The 18810-nt window shown below is 45.8% G+C and overlaps 1 protein-coding gene across 1 annotated transcript in view; it reads right to left on the bottom strand.

Moving 5' to 3' along the window:
• Nucleotides 1-3184: 3184 nt before the first annotated feature.
• Nucleotides 3185-18810, bottom strand: part of ANXA3 (annexin A3) — a 39557-nt gene continuing 23931 nt past the window's right edge. The window contains exons 9-13 of the mRNA XM_060687009.2: nucleotides 18407-18500; nucleotides 16103-16198; nucleotides 14034-14092; nucleotides 10843-10965; nucleotides 3185-8432 (exon numbers count right to left, since the gene is read on the bottom strand). Coding sequence (XP_060542992.1) covers nucleotides 8373-8432; nucleotides 10843-10965; nucleotides 14034-14092; nucleotides 16103-16198; nucleotides 18407-18500 — 432 coding nt within the window. The 3' untranslated portion in view covers nucleotides 3185-8372. The remainder of the gene's footprint in view (nucleotides 8433-10842; nucleotides 10966-14033; nucleotides 14093-16102; nucleotides 16199-18406; nucleotides 18501-18810) is intronic.

Raw genomic sequence — 18810 nt, 5'->3', positions numbered from 1 at the left:
CTGGTATTCTCCAAGCTTGGTTTTTTTTTCTTGTAGACCTTTCATTGCCAAACTAGGTTACATCATCAGTGCTAATAGATGCAGTCAATGCCATGCTGCCACTGAACAGAACTTTTAAGAGTTGGAAGGGACCTGGTAGGTCATCTAGTCCAACCCCCCATGGCCCAAGCAGGAGACCCTACCCCATTTCTGACAAATGGCAGTCCAATCTCTCCTTGAAAGCTTCCAGTGATGAAGCTCCCACAACCTCCGAAGGCAACTTCTGTTCCATGGGTTGATTGCTCTCATTGTCAGAAAATTAGGTTGAATCTCTTCTTGATCAGTTTCCAGCCATTATTCCTTGTCTGGCCTTCGGGTGCTTTGGAAAATAGCTTGACCCCCCCACCCTCCTCTCTGTGGCAGCCCCTCAAATATTGGAAGACTGCTATCATGTCTGCCCTGGTCCTTCTCTTCACTAGACTAGCCATGCCCAGTTCCCTGCAACCGTTCTTCATATGTTTTAGTCTCCAGTCCCCTCATCATCCTGGTTGCTCTCCTCTGCACTCTTTCTAGAGCAGTGAACACCCTCCTGGACGCCCTGCACATGCGAGCATGACCCCCTGTGCTCCCCCCACCCGCCACGCATGCGCACATGATGCTACCCACTTCCCCCCCCCATTTTGGGCCTAGTAGGCCTTCCTGCAGCCTCCTGGGACCAAAAACGGGCCACGGGGGGGGGGCACGCCTCACCCCCGTGCTCCCCTCCAACCCCACGTATGTGACCCCCACCCCCCCACAAGTGTGCACAACCCTCCGTGCATGCATGCGCGTCTCCCGCATGCGCCCCGCCACCCGCACATGCGCAGCAGAGACCCAAAAATTAGCTGGCTGGTGGGAGGCGTATGTGCATGCATGGTGGAGCTGAGCTGGGCTAATGTGGATAAAAGAAAGGAAGCATACAGAGTCGGATATATGAGCTCTAAAGGACCCTCTCTATTCACTTATTATAAGGGGAAGACGTGCTTAGATACATGAACTTTGAGAGAACCTCTCTATTCACATTATTATAAGATAGAAAAGTGCTTGTTGGAAATTACATTAACAAACAGTTAAACCTCATTAAGTGGTAATATATCTTCTGATGAGACCTAGATGTCACGAAAGGACAGCCATATGGAAAACATCTGAGTGACCTCACTGTGAATGACACAAAGACCTATATGTTACAAAGAGTTACTTAATCCAATAAATTTACCCAAGGACAGCAGTAACTCTCCCATTAACAACTACAAGCACTTAAGGAAAGTTGTGTGGCTAATATAATTTTATAAACTAAAATTAATGGTTTAAGTAATTAGATGAACATATTATCCAATGTATGTAACCATACTGGGAAAATCGGATGTATGATCTCATGTTAACCATATATGGAAAATGTATGAGCTCACTGAATCCTTTGTCTTAGAAATGTATAAAACCAGTTGTATCAGAGTTCTCTCCTTGTTCAAAGCATCAGGTACAAAACTGGCTCTGAACCCTGCGCAATAAAACTGTCTCTGGCTGACCCAGGAATGTTGTTTGGTCTCATCATTCCACAACAGGGCGATGGCTTGCATGCCCGCAGAGAGGGCTCTGCATACCAGCTGTGGCATAGGTTTGCCATCACGGTTCTAGAGTCTCAACATCTTTTCTTTAGTGTGGTGACCAAAACCGGATGCTGTACTCTAGGTGTGGTCTTACTAAGGCTTTATAGAGTGGTATTAGTACCTCCCTTGATCTTGATTGTATCCCTCCGTTAACGCAGTTTAGGATTGCATTGGCTTTTTTGGCTGCTGCCACACATTCCTGGCTCATATTTAACTGGCTGTCCACTAAGACTCCAAGATCCCTCTCTGACAGTGGTGGGATTCAACCAGTTCGCACCTATTCGGGAGAACCGGTTGTTAACTTTCTAAGCAGTTTGGAGAAGAGATCTTATTTTGTTTTTTTCCCCACTTTACAGGGCTAATCCTGTAAGGAAGGCAGGAAGGAAACATTCTGGTGGTGTTTCTAGCCTAATCTTTATTGCCCTGCTTACAGAAACTGCCTCTCCGGTTAACCCTTATTACATTGTAACAGCTAAGGCGAAGCGCCCATTGACATGAGTGACGTTGAGTTGGCTACGCCCACACGGTCACATGACCACCGAGCCACGCCTACCCAGCTGGTCATTAGGGCAGAGAACCGGTTGTTAAAATTATTTGAATCCCACCACTGCTCTCAGAGTTATGGTTTAAAAAAAACAGGCACAAGGGTGGCCATGGTGCTGCAATGGAAGCTCTGCAGTTTTATTAGCATCACATCCAAAAACAAGGAGTTCCTATTGTATGATTGTGGTTGTCGTGTTGATTTTTTTTTGACTTTGCAGAAACCTCTATGACTTTATCCATATATTTACCTTGGCATCGTCGTTTTTCTGTCCTGTTACTTTTGCATGTTTTTCCCCCCTAATGTTTTAGTTATTGCAAGCCACCCAGAGTTGGTGGGAGCTGGGCAGCATCTAGCCTTGGTGGTGCAGCAGACTAAAGCACTGTTAAGTAACACCAGCTGCCTGCAATTACTGCGAGTTCAAATCTCACCAGGCTCAAGGTTGACTCAGCCTTCCATCCTTTCGAAGTAGGTAAAATGAGGACCCGGTTTGTGGGGGCAATAAGCTGACTTTGTATAAAAAAGAACACCGCTTGGGGGGTCCGAAAGTCCTACTAAGCAGGTATATACAAAAGTATGAAGGCTGTTGCTTAACGCATTGTAAGCCGCCCTGAGTCTCTGGAGAAAGGGCAGCATATAAATCGAACCAATAAATAAATAAATAAATCTAAATTAATAAATTACTATTATTTTCAGACACCGGGTGAGGGGAGCATGTTTCTCAAACGAAAGCACCCCTTCTGAACCAAAAATCAAAATAATCCTTGGGATCCTTAGGGCAGAGCACTTGATGATGTTACCTAGTTGGGTAATGAAATGCTCAGAGAACACTAAGGCCCCCACGTCAGCCTTGAGCTGCAAATATTCTATCAAAATAAGCCTGGTGGTGTTTTTTTTTTTTTTAAGACCACATTTGATCCAAAGCTGAATCCCAAAACCAGATTTCTTTCTGGTTTTTGGCTACCGCGAACTAACACAAGCTCCCCTCCCAAACCAGAAATAACGGAAACAAAACAACTTTGATCCTCTACTTTATGTATGCATGCTGCCACCTTCTGGTATTATACAGAAAAAGAAGAAATTCCCTCCCAAAATAAATTCATTTTATATTAGCAGCAAGTGGGACGGGGGGGGGGGGGGAGGAATCCCTTTGCTGCCGAAGTGACCCATTTCAGGGAAGTCGGAAAGCAAGAAAAAACAAACAAACCAACAACTATATATTTAAAAAGGTAAAACAGGACTTTGTGAAATTGTAAGAAAAGACCTTCTTACGTCTGTGCTTGGCATTCACAATTCTAACCCAGCTGCTGCAACTACAAGAAGCAAGAAAATGCAAATTTTTTTTAATCCAGGGGGAGAAAAAAAGAGAAGTTTAGCTGAACCAGCTGCAATTTCTTCTCTTTTCACGTTTCCGGGAGAGGATGAGGAAGAAGAATTTAGCGGTGGTGCTTTCCAGAAGGAGGCGGAGAGGCAGGAATTACCAGAAACCTGTCCAGGAAGCCCTCGACTTAGGAACACAACCGAGCCCCGAATTTCCATTGCTAAACAAAGCAGTTGTAAAGTCCACTTTATGACCTGCCACGGTTATTAAGCGAACCACGAGGTCGTTAAGCCAATCTGGCATCCTTCCGTTGACTTTGCTTTTCAGAAGCTCCCTAAGGAAGTTTGCGAATGATAATTTCAGGACCTCAGGATGTGGCAACCATTACGAAGGCCTGCAGGTTGCCGAGCCCCCCCAATTTTGATCACGTGACTCTGAGGATGCTGCCACAGTCGTAAGTATGAGAACTGGGCATAAGTCACTTTTTTTCCAGTGCCGTAGTAACTTTGAACAGTCATTAAACGAATGGGTGTAAGTGGAAGACTCCCTGTATAAGATTTATCTAATGAACAGACTGTCTGCCCCAAATTCTTCAAAATGAGTAGGTATAAGTAATAAGCTTCTGCAAAACTCTAAATTTGTGGTCCTGAAACTTTTGGTTGGGCTTCGTTTATGACAAAAGCAATTGCAAACCGGGAGTTTTATGGAGAGTAAGGAACCTTCCACATGACCTTGGTGAACCTGAAGGCCAGACAAGGAATAAAGGATGGAAAGTGATCAAGGAGAGATTCAACCTAGAAATAAGGAGGAATTTTCTGACAGTGGGAACAATCAAACAATGGAACAGAAGTTGCCTTCAGGAGTTGTGGGAGCTTCATCACTGGAGGCTTTCAAGAAGAAATTAGACTGCCATTTGTCAGAAATGGTGTGTAGGGTCTCTTTCTTGGGTGGGGGGTTGGACTAGATGACCTGCAAGGTCCCTTCCAACTCTGTTATTCTGTTAACCTTATAGGTAGTCTTCAGTTAGAAACCCTTTAGAGTTGCAATGGACCTCCCCATAGCTACAGTACATACAACCCTTTTCCTAAGTTAGGTCCCTTCCAGTTGTATTCTGATTAAGGTTGTAAATCAAGGACTACCTGTACTTCCCATATATGCCATAGATGTGAAGCACAGGAATTAGCGGTGTTCTCCTGCCTGAGAAGCTGCTCCATTTATGACCGTGGATCTTCTGCTAGTCATTATTAAGATTGGAAGGAATGAGCAACAGACCTTGTTCCTCTGTGGAGGGATGCACAGATCTGTGCACAATCATGCAAAGAAGGCAGCCCCCTCATTTCTTCATCTTTCTTTGACCTGACCATACCTGCCCACATTTTCCAAGTAAGAGTCTCTATACAGGTAGTCCTATACCATTCATTTAGTGACCGTTCAAAGTTACAACGGCACTGAAAAAAGTGACTTACGATGGTTTTTCACACGACCGTTGCAGCCTCCCCATGGTCACGTGATCAAAATTTGGGGGATTGGCAACTGGTTTGTATTTATCACGGTTGCAGTGTCCCGAGATCATGTGATCATTTTTTGTGACCTTTTGACAAGCCACGTCAATGGGGAAGCCAGATTTACTTAACAACTGTGTTATTAAGAATGACAGCAATTCACTTAATAACTGTGGCAAGAAGTTCACAAAATGGGACAAAACTCACTTAAGAAACAGAATAACAGAGTTGGAAGGGACCTTGGAGGTCAACCCCCTGCATAAGCAGGAGACCCTATACCAGTGATGGCTAACCTTTTTGCCATCGCGTGCCAAAAGCTGGGGGAGTGCGGGGTGGTCACACGGGCACATGCCCGCACCCATAATTCTATATGCCCTACCTCCACCACGCATGGGTGTGCAACCCCCACATGCTCCCCCCGCTTTTGGCATGTGATGGCACAGTGGGCCCGGTAGGCCCGTTTTTTGCCTTCCCCAGGCTCCAGAGGCTTTCTAGGAGTCTGGGGAGGGCAAAAACAGCCTTCCCCACCACTCCGGAGGCCGGAAAACACTTCCGGTGGGCCCAGAAGACCCAAAGCGCATGCGTGCTGGAGCTGAGCTAAGGCAATGCTCGTGTGCCCACCAATATGGCTTGGCGTGCCACCTGTGGCATGCGTGCCATAGGTTCGCCATCACGGCCCTATACCATTCTGGACAAATGGCTGCCCAATCTCTTCTTAAAAACTTCCAGTGTTGGAGCACCCACAATTTCTGGAGGCAAGTCGTTCCACTGATTAATTGTCCTCGCTATCAAGAAATTTCCCCTTAGTTCTAGATTGGTCCTTTTCTCGATTAGTTTCCATCCAATGAAATGTCTCGCTTAGCAACAGAAATTTTGGGTCAGCTGTGGTTGTAAGCCGAGGATCGAAAAATACGTTCTCCTGCGCTTGCTTCTACTAGTTTTTATTCCATTCCAGGCCACAAGATTTGCTTTCACATTTCATTTCAAAGAAGAATCCGAGAGGCCTTTCCCGTGGTCAGCAGATTGTGCTCGTTTTGATGATCAAAGGGAGGCGTGGGCTGTCTCCATTGCAGCTTTTATCTTCCCTGCAGTCTGCAGCCAAGCTGACTCCTCACTCTCTTGTTCAATCCCAGGAAAGGATGTCATGAGAAAAACCCCATCGGCTGGCCTGCCCCAGTAGAAAGGACAGCTTGCCAAGGGAATTGTCAGAGTGATAAAAAGATGAGTCAGTGAAAGCCACATCAGCCGCAGCCCATCGTTTGCCTCTTCCCACAACCGAGTCAGTTCAAAGCAACCAAGAGAAATCCTCAAACGTTCCGAGAATAAGATAGCAATTAACAGACACCTCTAAAAGGGAAGAACAATTCAACCCAAGCAACTTTCAACACCGCATTAATTTAACCCAGAGATCCCATAGACCAGGGGCGCCAAGACAAACTCAAGACCTGGGGGCTGGATCCGGCCCATGGGGCCGCCCTGGAAACCAGGACTGGCTCGCAGTGTCTCTGCTAGAGAACGGATCTCAGGAGGGCTGCTTGCAGCCCTCCCGAGCTCCGTTTTCGCAGTCAGAGGGTTGCAGGAGGCCATCGCAGCCTAAAACGGAGCTTGCAAGGGCCGCGGGAGGCACTCCCGAGCTCCGTTTTCACTGGCATAGGGTTGCAGGAGGCCATCACAGCCTAAAACGGAGCTTGCAAGGGCCGCAGGAGGCACTCCCGAGCTCCGTTTTCGCTGGCAGAGGGTTGCAGGAAGCTGCCACAGCTGAAAACAGAGCTTGGGAGACCTTTTTCATTGGGCAAGTCCTCGGGCAACCACAGGCGCCCCCAACGCGAGAGGCATGCCCAAAATCCGTGTTCGCTGGCAGAGGGTTGCAGGAGGCCATCACAGCCTAAAACGGAGCTTGCAAGGGCCGCGGGAGGCACTCCCGAGCTCCGTTTTCACTGGCAGAGGGTTGCAGGAGGCCATCACAGCTGAAAACAGAGCTTGCAAGGGCCGCAGGAGGCACTCCCGAGCTCCGTTTTCGCTGGCAGAGGGTTGCAGGAAGCTGCCACAGCTGAAAACAGAGCTTGGGAGACCGTTTTCATTGGGCGAGCCCTCGGGCAACCACAGGCGCCCCTGACATCGAACTGGTCATGCCCATCCTGGCCTCGCCCACTCCAGCCCCCCAAGGCGAAACATAATCCTGATGTGGCCCTCAATGAAATCGAGTTTGACATCCCTGCCATAGACCAAAACTAGGACCTCCTCTATACAGCCAAAACGAGGGCATCAATGGCTTATCTTCAGCATGAACATGTGCTTTGTGTTCATATCAAGTGTATCATGGGTTAGTGTCTTTTTCAAGTGTTGGCCATCATCACAACTTCTTTACGTTATGGTTTCAATAAAATAACATGGCAAACATGGCTGAAATTTGGCAATATTAGCACTGATATCATGCCTATTCTACCGTCTTTGGAAAGGTTTTGGCTATTCTTATTATTTGTTTTACAAGGCAAATTTTTAAGAGTTTAATTTTGGGTCCTCTAAGGCTGGGGGTTCCAACCATAGCAACTTTTAAGACTTGTGGACTTCAACTCCCAGAATTCCTCAGTTAGACATGCTGGCTGAGGAATGTTGGGAGTTGAAGTCCACAAGGTTAGAGACCCCTGTTCTAAGAGTAAGAGAAATGGGCTGTTGATGCTATTTTAGCAAGTCTCTTTTGAGATTTGATTCCACAAAAGGTCTTTCCAGAGATTGCAGAGAAGACAAACCTAGAACTGGACTGCAGCTTTAAAGCAGCTACATCAATGCAGCTGCTTTAAAGAGTTGTTGGCAGGTTCTAGATTCATGTTCCTGTGTGGTCCATAGCACTTTTCCAAGTTATTTCTTAAACAACCGTGTGTGCTTTACATCTCCGTTCCTAAGGCACTTCAGGTCTGGAATACAAATAAATCATTTGAGGTAGCTGTGCGTTGCATGCAAGATACAGGAACCCCTTTTGTAAAGCTGGACAGCAAAAACAACGCAAGAGCAGTTCAAGAGTAGCACAAGAAAAGCCAAGTTGAAGACACAATTGTTCCTAGACAGTCGCTGGACATGCACAAAACACTGTGTTGTATCTTAACTGCATCCAGATTCCAATTTTGCAGGATCGGTTAACTTCTGGCAGACTATTGGCCTGTGAGTACAGATTTCACCCCAAATCCACAGTGTATGATGAAATCAGTGTCATCCAGTACCTGAAGATACTGTGTGTGATAAACATCTGTCTATTATGATACCTAATTAAAAAATAATTGAAAGGAGGAGTGGCAAGTCGCACCCTTGCTTAAATATATCTAAAAAGCTCTATAAACTGGTGAAAGCAACGGGGAAACTAGAGCTGTCATCCAGAGTCGGCGTCCTCAGTCGTCCCCACCGCAAATCTTGAGCAAGGTGCGTCGATAATCCCCAGAACTATCTGACTGTAATAAAAAGAGGAAGAGTAATATTATTTTCAAATCGCTTACAGCCCACTTCCACAATTACACAGACAAGCCTCATTTTCCTCGCCTTTGAGATGGGGATTTATTGCAGACTTCTTAAAAGCACTCCGGTTTTTATTTTAGTAGTTTTAGGTTGCTTGTTTCCACCACCACCTCGCCTCCCTCTGGTTATTTAAAATTTGATTTCCAATTTGGAACAAGCACCGATCCATGGAGCACCTGTCCAATTTCAATGAAATTTTCAAACCTACCGAGGGTTGAACCTGTTTCCTAAGAATACCAGTCACAGGGGTGAAAACAGAAGCCGCCTGAAATTACATCGGTGGCTAACCCAAATCAATATTTCAGAAGTGCTCCCAAATGTTTTTGTGCTCTCTCTGTCCCTACTGTTGTGGCCTGTCAGCGGCCTGTGCAGCTGGTAGCTGATTCCGACAGCGAGGAGGCTGGTGTGGTGCTGCGCCAGCAGCCTGTGCAGCTGGCACTCCAGTCAGACAATGAGGAGGCTGGAGAAGATGTGGTGCCAGAGGCGGGGATTTAGCCAGGGCCTTCAGAACCTCCAGAAGCTTCCATAAGTGAAGAGGAAGAAGAGGAGAAGTCTCTTCTCGATGCACGGGCGCGCAGGCAAAAGGCAGGAATGGCTCCTCAGGAGGAGGTCTCCTCGAGAGTAAGGCTTGGGGCTAATTGGCCACTCCCTTAGCCTATTTAAGGAAGGACAACGACTGAGGCAATTTGCAGGGAACAACTTCGTTCACTCTCCTTCGCGACCTGATCTTAGTTCTCTTTTCAGTTTCCTGCAAATTGCTACTGGGCTTTCTGCCAACCATAGTAAGATTACGATTATTTATTCTTTGGATTCTTGTAGGCTGTTAAGAAAGTTAATTAACAGCCTTTGTTTAAAAAGGACTGATTTAATTTAGTAAACTAAGGTTTGTACAGACTTTGTGTGTGCTGCGTTCTTTGGGATCGTAGCTGGGGCAGAACACCTACTGACACTAACTTTCTCTGTCCCTACTGACACTAACTTTGTGTCTGCCTTACGCAACTCCATAGCACACAGCATTGTGGAAAAGCTATCACAAAATCCTTCTGTGTAACAGGAATTCTGAAATCTGTAGCAGTTTGTTTGTTTTATCATTCTCCGAACATTCACCCATGCAGTGAAGGGAGAAAGAGAGAGAGACAGAGACGGAGAGAGAATTTATCATTTGTCAACCGATATCACAAAATCTCTCCGTGCAGAACTCAGAAAATCCTTTTTCATTTTGAGAGACATCCGCAATGATCAGTTCCAACTAGGCCCGCTGAACACATTTGCAGCCCTCCTATCGCGTTAAGCCCTAATGCAGTTTGCTTCGTCGCGGCTTCGTTTGCCGCGTGAGCTTTGTTCCCTGGGATTTTTAAACACGGGAGCAAACCAGAGCTTAGCGAAATAAACCTGCTTTCACAGCATGTGAACGAGCTTCATTGGCGCTAACACACAAAGCTAGTCTCCCCGGTAACGTGGATTAACAAATCAGGGGGTGCAGGCCACATTAGGGAAGCAGAAGGGAGTGGTTTGTCCCTGTGCTACACGGAAGCAGCCATCATTTCGGTGCGACTGCACGGAATTATCGGCGTGCTGAAAATGGTGGCCACTTCTGGGAGGACAGCCACATGGGTGGGGAGTAGGCCCAAGCCTGCGTGGACCCTGTGGAACAGGATGGGGGGGTGGATGTAGAAAGACAGGGTGCTACAGCACCCCTGTGGTCACTCATAAGGGTGAATGTTGGCGGGCGGGCAGCACCAGTTGTAAATTCGAAACGGGGTCATATTTGGCTTTGGGTGTGTGTGTCTGTCATAACTTTGAAGCAGTGGTGAAATCCACATTTTTTTACTACCGGTTCTGTGGGTGTGGCTTGGTGGGCGTGGCAGGGAAAGGATACTGCAAAATCTCCATTCCCACCAGGGGTGGGTTCTAAAATTTTTTACTACCGGTTCTGTGGGCGTGGCTTATTTTGTGGGCGTGGCTTGATGGTCATGTGACAATTATTTAGGATTTAGCAGAGGTACTGGTCTACCAGGCTTTTAACTGCTTGCAGAGCTGTACCAATCTACCCATTTATTTTTGCAGGCACTGATCTACTCATTTGTTTTCTTTTAACACTGATCAGCTGTAGGACGGCCCTTTGAAGCCCCACGGCAAGAGTTTAAACAGTTTTTTCAGTCTAGCCATCAGCTGGGACTCAGGAGGCAGCAATAGATTGTGGGTGGGGCCAAATAAAAGGTAAGAATAACACCCGCCACCATCGCTACCAGATCGGGCGATCCGGTCTGAACTGGGAGCATTTCACCCCTGACCTACGCCTAGGAATTTAGAGAGTCCCTGAAAACATGAACTGAAAGTACTCACACTAATAGCAGAATGCAGAGACTCTCCGAAGAGGTTCTTGTATTCCTGTCGAATATCCAGAAGATCGATTTCTGATCTGGATACTAGAATTCTGCTCAATGTGATTTCATCAGTTCCAGGTCCCTGTAAACAAAGGAGGGGGGGGGGAAAAAGCCTCATTAACGAGGAGTTTTTAAACTCTGTTTTCAGAAACGCAAAAGCGCACATATTTTTATACCAGAGACCCAAACCGCTTTAAATATTCAAAACATGAGCAGGTCATTTTTTAAAACTCAAAAGATTTATGGCATTTGATCTTGATCCCTAATAAGCGATCAAGAAAATGTGGTTTAGATCAGGAGTCTCCAACCTTAGCAACTTTAAGCCTGGCGGACTTCAACTCCCAGAATTCCCCAGCCAGCAAAGCAAAGCTGGCTGGGGAATTCTGGGAGTTGAAGTCCGCCAGGCTTAAAGTTGCCAAGACCCCTGGTTTAGATAATATCTAAGTATTTATGCCTGGTTTTATCTACAATGATCCAAAGCTGCTTACCGTAGCTGCTGGACTACAACTTGGTCATTAAGCGAAGCGGTTGCTGAGTAAAATCCTGACTGTGCTTACAAACTCTTACTTCAGCTTTCCTTCGCTTTACAGACTCGCAAAGATCATAAATCTGAGATGGGCTGCAAAGTTATTTTTTTCATGACTGTTGTAATTGCAAAGGTCACTGTACAAAACAGTCACTAAATGAGGACTAGCTGTATTAACATATGATAGACACATAAGCTGACCGGGGCTCTATTTATATGCTGAGCTGACCCTGATGATTGAATAAAATTATTTTCTGGATTTGTACAATCCATTCGATCCAGTGATCTAAAAAACTATGATTTAATGGTGACCAAGTTAACATATTGTCCAAATGTATTGATTAACAGATCAGGTTAAATACAGGGTCTAATCCCATGATGGCGAACCTATGGCATGCATGCCACAGGTGGCACGTGGAGCCATATCTGTGGGCACACGAGCGTTGCCCTAGCTCAGCTCTAGGTGCATGCGCGCGCCGGCCAGCTGATTTTTAGGCCTTCCAGGCCCACCGGAAGTCGGGAAATGGGCCGTTTCTGGCCTCCAGAGGGCCTCCGGGGGGGGAGGTTGTTTTTGCCCTCCCCAGGCTCCTAGAAAGATTCTGGAGCCTAGGGAGGGCGAAAAATGGGCCTACCGGTCCCACCATGCCATCGCGTGCCAAAAGTGGGGGGAATACAGGGTAGGTCATGTGCGCATGCATGGGGGGCTGGGCGCATTGAATTATGGGTGTGGGCACGCAGACATTTGACCTCCCCTGCGCTCCCCCCGCTTTTGGCACGTGACGGCAAAAAGGTTAGCCATCACTGATCTAATCCATCCATTCTCATTTTCTTCATTCTTATTATTGTCCTCTTACATCAACAGGAATGGAGGCTAAAGTAACTTCACGAACCTAACGATGCTCTACTAATGGTGCAAAACACATATTTTTGCACCATTTGTGAAAGAACACCATGATATGTGTGACATTATTGTGGCTTCTACCAAATGCTGAAGCATTCAAGCAGGCTTTTTCCCAGGAATCCTACACTTCGCTTGGCTTTGCGTACCAACCTTGTCCTCCTGCCTGCCTAATCCTGAGAAGGTCTCCGGAAATATGGACATGTAACGTACATAAAAGGTTTGGAAGGGACCTTGGAGATCTTCTAATCCAACCCTCTGCTCAAGCAGAAGACCTTATATCCGTGATAGTGAACCTCTGGCACGCATGCCACAGGTGGCACACAAAGCCATATTGGTGGGCACGTGAGCGAGCGTTGGCCTAGCTCAGCTCCAGCGTGCGCATTTTTGGCCTTCCGGAAGTTGGGAAACAGGCCATTTCTGGCCTCCAGAGGACTTCCGGTGGGGGGAGGCTGTTTTCACCCTCCCCAGGCTCCAAGAAAAACCCTGGAGCCTGGGGAGGGCGAAAAACAGACCTACTGGGCCCATCATGCAATCGCATGCCAAAAGTGGGGGGTTCACGTGCTCATGCACAGGGGGGGCAGGGCACATTGAATTATGGGTGTGGGCACGCACGCACGCAACCACACACCCCCACGCTCCCCCTGCTTTTGACACGCAACAACAAAAAGTTTAGCCATCACTGCCCTATATTATTCTAGAAACAAAAGGCTATCAGGTCTCTTTCTGAAAACCTCCAGAGATGACGCACCACAACTTCTGGAAGCAAGTCGTTCCACTGATCAATTGTTCTCACTATCAAGAAAGTTCTCCTTAGTTCTAGGTTGCTCTAGTTCTAGTTCTAGTTCTAGTTCTAGTTCTAGGTGTCTCTTTAACAAGCTTCCATCCATTATTTCTGCCTTCAGGGGCTCTGGAGAATAAGAGGATGCCCTCTTCTTTGTGGCAGCCCCTCAAGTACTAGAAGACTGCCATCATATCACCCCCTAGTTCTTCTCTTCGTTAAACTAGGCATACCTAGTACCCTTCACTGTTCATCATATGGCTTAGCCTCCAGACTCCTTATCGTCTTCGTTGCTCTTCTCTGCACTCTTTCGAGAACACCTCATGATCCCCAGTCAAAGCAACAACCCTCTGCATTTACATGGTGATTTATCCAGCGGTGAAATCCGAACCGGTTTGTTACTGGTTCGCTGGCCACACATGCGTGCTATGTGCGCACGCATGTGCAGTACGTGCCAAAAGGAAGCTTGGTAATTAGAACAGCGAGGGGCGGGGGGAAGGAATCAGCTGTGCCGCGCGATTTAGCTTCGCTAGAAAGCAGGATTTCCTGCTTTCTAGCAAAGCTAAACCGCGCGGCACAGCTGATTGTCGGAAATACCGGTTCGGAGGAGTTAGAAAAAACTACCAGTTCAAACGAACTGGTAGCTAACTACCAGTTAGCTCGAACCGGTAGCTTTTTCTAGTTTTTATCATTACCGGTTCGCCCAACCTGGAGCAAACCGGTAGCATTTCACTCCTGGATTTCAGGGTTTAGTGAAGCAGATGGCTGTAGTTTGTTGGGAGAACAGCCAATTTGCAGAACAATCCTCCATCACCCTTACCTAGATAGAAACCTTTCTTGAAATTGTAAATAATTGCCAGCTAATAATGCAGGCACCAACCAGCAACGTGGTTGGTGGTTCTGAATGACCTCACTTTGGGCAAAACAACCTTATAACAGTCTTACCTTTATGGCTCTGTTCAGTTTTTCAGCAAAGAAGGCAGGTGTATTATTTACACACTTCACTATAAAAAGAGAGGAAAAACATAATTGAACATAAGCCTTTTATACTGTCTGGCTATATATTTTGCACAGGATTGGAATACAAAGCAGAAAAATATCCTGTTAAATTATTGAAGCGTTTGCAAATCATCTCACGGATTAAATGCATGAACAAGAAGTGGGAAGTACATTAACAATTAAATCCGTAAATAAATAAAATAGTAACCTGAGGGCTCGTACTTGATTACCATCATTTACACGGTTTCCTTATTACAACCCTCTTGTGCATCATTTTTATATTTACATTTGGGCAGATGTGGTTTGGGCAGATTGTCATCCCATAAAGAGCAAACGCATCGATCAAAACGTAATCGACTGTCCCCTTTTTGGAAATTACATTTTGGAGCGGGGCGAGGGTAGAAATGTATCCTTCTCTTTGGCTGCTGTACATGGTTTAAGATTAAATCTGCAGTCTGCTTTTCCACCATAAACCGTTCAAAATAAGAGCTAGCAAGGGCAAAATGTTTCTAAAGAGACCTCAAGAGGAAGGTTGGAAATCTATTTTGTGTTACGAAATTCCCAATTTTGGGGGCAAACCAAGGGCTTTGCAGGAATAGGGAAAGTAGCATTCACCTTTTCCATGGTATTTACTGTGTTTCCCCAAAAATAAGACCGGGTCTTATATTAATTTTTGCTCCAAAAGATGCATTAGGGCTTATTTTCTGGTTAGGTCTTATTTGGGGGGAAATACGGTACTAAATGCATCCATTTGGCTGACAATCTTAACTGGGATTTATTTTGGGGGTAGGGCTTATATTACGAGCATCGTGAAAAAACATGCTAGGGCTTATTTTCTGGTTGGGTCTTATTTTTGGGGAAATACAGTACTAAATGCATCCATCTGGCTGACAATCTTAACTGGGACTTATTTTGGGGGTAGGGCTTATATTACGAGCATCGTGAAAAAACATGCTAGGGCTTATTTTCTGGTTGGGTCTTATTTTTGGGGAAATACGGTACTAAATGCATCCATCTGGCTGACAATCTTAACTGGGACTTATTTTGGGGGTAGGGCTTATATTACGAGCATCGTGAAAAAACATGCTAGGGCTTATTTTCTGGTTGGGTCTTATTTTTGGGGAAATATGGTACTAAATGCATCCATCTGGCTGACAATCTTAACTGGGATTTATTTTGGGGGTAGGGCTTATATTACGAGCATCGTGAAAAAACATGCTAGGGCTTATTTTCTGGTTGGGTCTTATTTTTGGGGAAATACGGTACTAAATGCATCCATCTGGCTGACAATCTTAACTGGGACTTATTTTGGAGGTAGGGCTTATATTACGAGCATCGTGAAAAAACATGCTAGGGCTTATTTTCTGGTCGGGTCTTATTTTCAGAGAAACAGATTATATACAGCCCCAGATGCCTAAACATCCCAAAACCAAGACTTTTTAAAAGGAGTCTAAATTCAAAATGTCCTAATGAATTTCAGGCTTGTAACTGCATCATTTCCTACACTTTGCCGTTCTTTAAAAGCGAATTAAAGCAGAGTTCCCAACTTTTCCGGCTTTGTGGGCTGGCGGGTATGTGTGTGTGTGGAATGCTTCCATGTGAATAGTGAGCCAGTGTGTACGTGCATACTGCTCCATTTGCACGAGCAGTGATCACACACGCCCGCTGCTCGTGCAAATGGAGCATGTGCACACTTGCACGCCCATTACTTCCATAAGTGGGGATGTGAGCGCTCACTCGCAGCCTACTTCTGTGGCCCGGTTCTGAAAGGCTTAAGACCCAGTATATGGCGCCACGGCCAGGAAGTTGAGTATCCCTGAATTAGGGAACCAACTTATCCTCCTAAGCCAGGGCTGACAAACATACAGCCCACCGGCCGGATGTGTCACATGCTGGCCACACCCATGCCCAGTTTAGCGAAGAGGGGAAAAGTCCCAATACATCACATGATGCTGCCGTGACGACATGAGTTTGACACCGCACACACTCGCGAGATCATCGCCCGTTTCCCTTACCTACGGCCAAAAGCAGTTCGGCAAAATCGCCCGATGTTTCGTTAAGCACAGTCTCCTCCATCTGGTGTCCACTAAGTTTTTTGTACTCCTGAAATGCTTTAAGAAAGGACAAAGGAGAACAATGTCAAGGAGGCGTAAACTGCACGTACTTTAAGATGCCTGAACAAAAAGCCTGGAGCACTTTTACTTCTCCGTCTACAAACCATCGCTCTTTTACAATATATAATCTGTAACAGCCCGAAATCCTATTTTCTATGCTTTTTTTTTTTTAGAGTTTCTAGTCTGTCTTGCTTAGGATTTTTTAAAAAAGCAAACATCCCTAACAAAAAAAAACCTTCCTGCACTCAAATACAGGCAGCCCTTGACTTACAACCCATTCATTTAGTGACTGTTCGAATGAGATGCTTTTTCAGCCTCATTCCTCATCTGGGCTCAGAGGTCTCTTATCTGACCTGTCACTCTTTCTCCTCTTCCTCCAAGTTTTTCTCACAGCCCATTACAGCAACTGGGATTGTGCTCTCACCTCTATCAGTATATCTAATAACAATTGCACTTAGACTTATATACCGCTTCACAGTGCTTCACAGCCCTCTCTAAGGGGTTTTACTGAGTCAGCCTATTGCTCCCAACAATCTGGGTCCTCATTTTACCCACCTCAGATGGATGGAAGGCTGAGTCGACCTTGAGCTGGTCAGGATCGAACTCCTGGCAGTGGGCAGAGTCAACCTGCAATATTGCATTCTAACCACTGCGCCACCACGGCTCGTCCGATGTTTGATAGTGTTAACCAACCAGCATGACTATAATTCTAGCCTCAGGTTTTTTTTTTTTCTAATTTTATTTATATGCCGCCCTTCTCCGGAGACTCAGGGTGGCTTACAATGCGTTAAGCAATAGCCTTCATACTTTTGTATATTTATACAAAGTCAGCTTATTGCCCCCACAAACTGGGTCCTCAATTTACCTACCTTAGAAAGGATGGAAGGCTGAGTCAACCTTGAGCCTGGTGAGATTCGAACTTACAGTAATTGCAGACAGCTGGTGTTAATCACAATGCTATCAGTCTACTGAGCCACCAGGCCCAGTTATGGTCATAAGTTGAGGACTACCTATATTAATCAACCATGGTTAATTTTCATGCAGCTGTTGATAAAAATAGGATTGCCAACATGTTTGCCATCGTCCAATGACGAATATGGCACAAGAAGAAAAAGAAGAAGAAGGTTAATTTGAGCCACGGTGGCGCAGTGGTTAGAATGCAGTACTGCAGGCTACTTCTGCTGACTGCCAGCTGCCAGCAGTTTGGCAGTTCGAGTCTCACCAGCTCAAGGTTGACTCAGCCTTCCATCCTACTGAAGTGGGTAAAATGAGGACCCAGATTGTTGGGGTCAAAAGGCTGACTCTCTAAACCACTTAGAGTGGGCTATAAAACACTGTGAAGCGGTATATAAATCTAAGTGCTATTGCTATTGCTATTCCAGCCTCCCTGTATTGGGCTTCCTAATCCATGATCCTCAGTCAATATAATACATCTGAAGAAAATTGCACAAGAAAAAGTTAATAATATAAGGTAAAAGTTCCCCTCGCACATATGTGCTAGTCATTCCTGACTCTAGGGGGTGGTGCTCATCTCCATTTCAAAGCCAAAAAGCCAGCCCTGTCTTAAGACGTCTCCGTGGTCATGTGGCCGGCATGACTCAATGCCAAAGGTGCACGGAACGCTGTTACCTTCCCACCAAAGGTGGTCCCTATTTTTCTACTTGCATTTTTTACATGCTTTCGAACTGCTAGGTTGACAGAAGCTGGGACAAGTAATGGGAGCTCACTCCATTACGGAGTACTAGGGATTCAAATCCCTGAACTGCCGACCTTTCGATCGACAAGCTCAGCGTCTTAGCCACTGAGCCACCGCATCCCTTTTGTTAATAATATATATGGCCTAAATACCTAGCTTGATTCATTTGAGCAAACCTGGCCATATATCCAAACTGAAAATATTATGGTTTTTTTTTTCCTGGCATAACAAATAAGGCAATAGCAATAGCACTTAAGACTTATATACTGCTTCACAACCCTCTCTTAAGCGGCTTACGGAGTCAGCACATTAACCCCAACAATCTGGGTCCTCCGTTTTACCGACCTCGGAAAGATGGAAGGCTGAGTCCATCTTGAGTCGGTCAGGATCGAACTGCTGGCAGTGGAATGCAGAGTCATACTGCATTCTAATCACTGCGTCACCCTGGCTAATTATGCGAGAACAGCTAATCGGTTTTATTTTACTGTATAAGACAATCCGTTTCTTACTGAGTTTGAGTTGAGCGACGCTGCTGGAGCTCAGAATCTCGATGAATTTGGTCTCATCCGTTCCCAATCTCTTTTCACCGGCACCGTACAGGAGCTAGAAAACAGGAATTGAAGGAGCATAAGACGGCTGATCTTTTGCTATCCCCCTGTTATATTTCAAATAAGGTACTCTGGGCAATTATTACACCGATTATTTACACTAGGCTTTTTCGAGATAGTCAGATTAAATCCCGCTGCTAAAACTCTTCGTTTGGTAGACAAGCCAACTTGTGTTTTTTGGGGGGAAAACGGTCGGAAGTCGCAAGCATCAATTTTGCTTCTATTTCAGTTCACACCAGATTCCTTCACGATTTAGAGAGGCACAATTTAGAGAGGCACAAACAAACCTCATCCAAAATTTAAAA

The sequence above is a fragment of the Pantherophis guttatus genome, chromosome 8, assembly GCF_059756535.1.
Source record: "Pantherophis guttatus breed Tessera chromosome 8, ASM5975653v1, whole genome shotgun sequence".
In the NCBI taxonomy this organism is placed as follows: domain Eukaryota; kingdom Metazoa; phylum Chordata; class Lepidosauria; order Squamata; family Colubridae; genus Pantherophis; species Pantherophis guttatus.
Note: the sequence above shows the minus strand (reverse complement) of the source record. Positions and strands in the feature narration are given on the sequence as shown.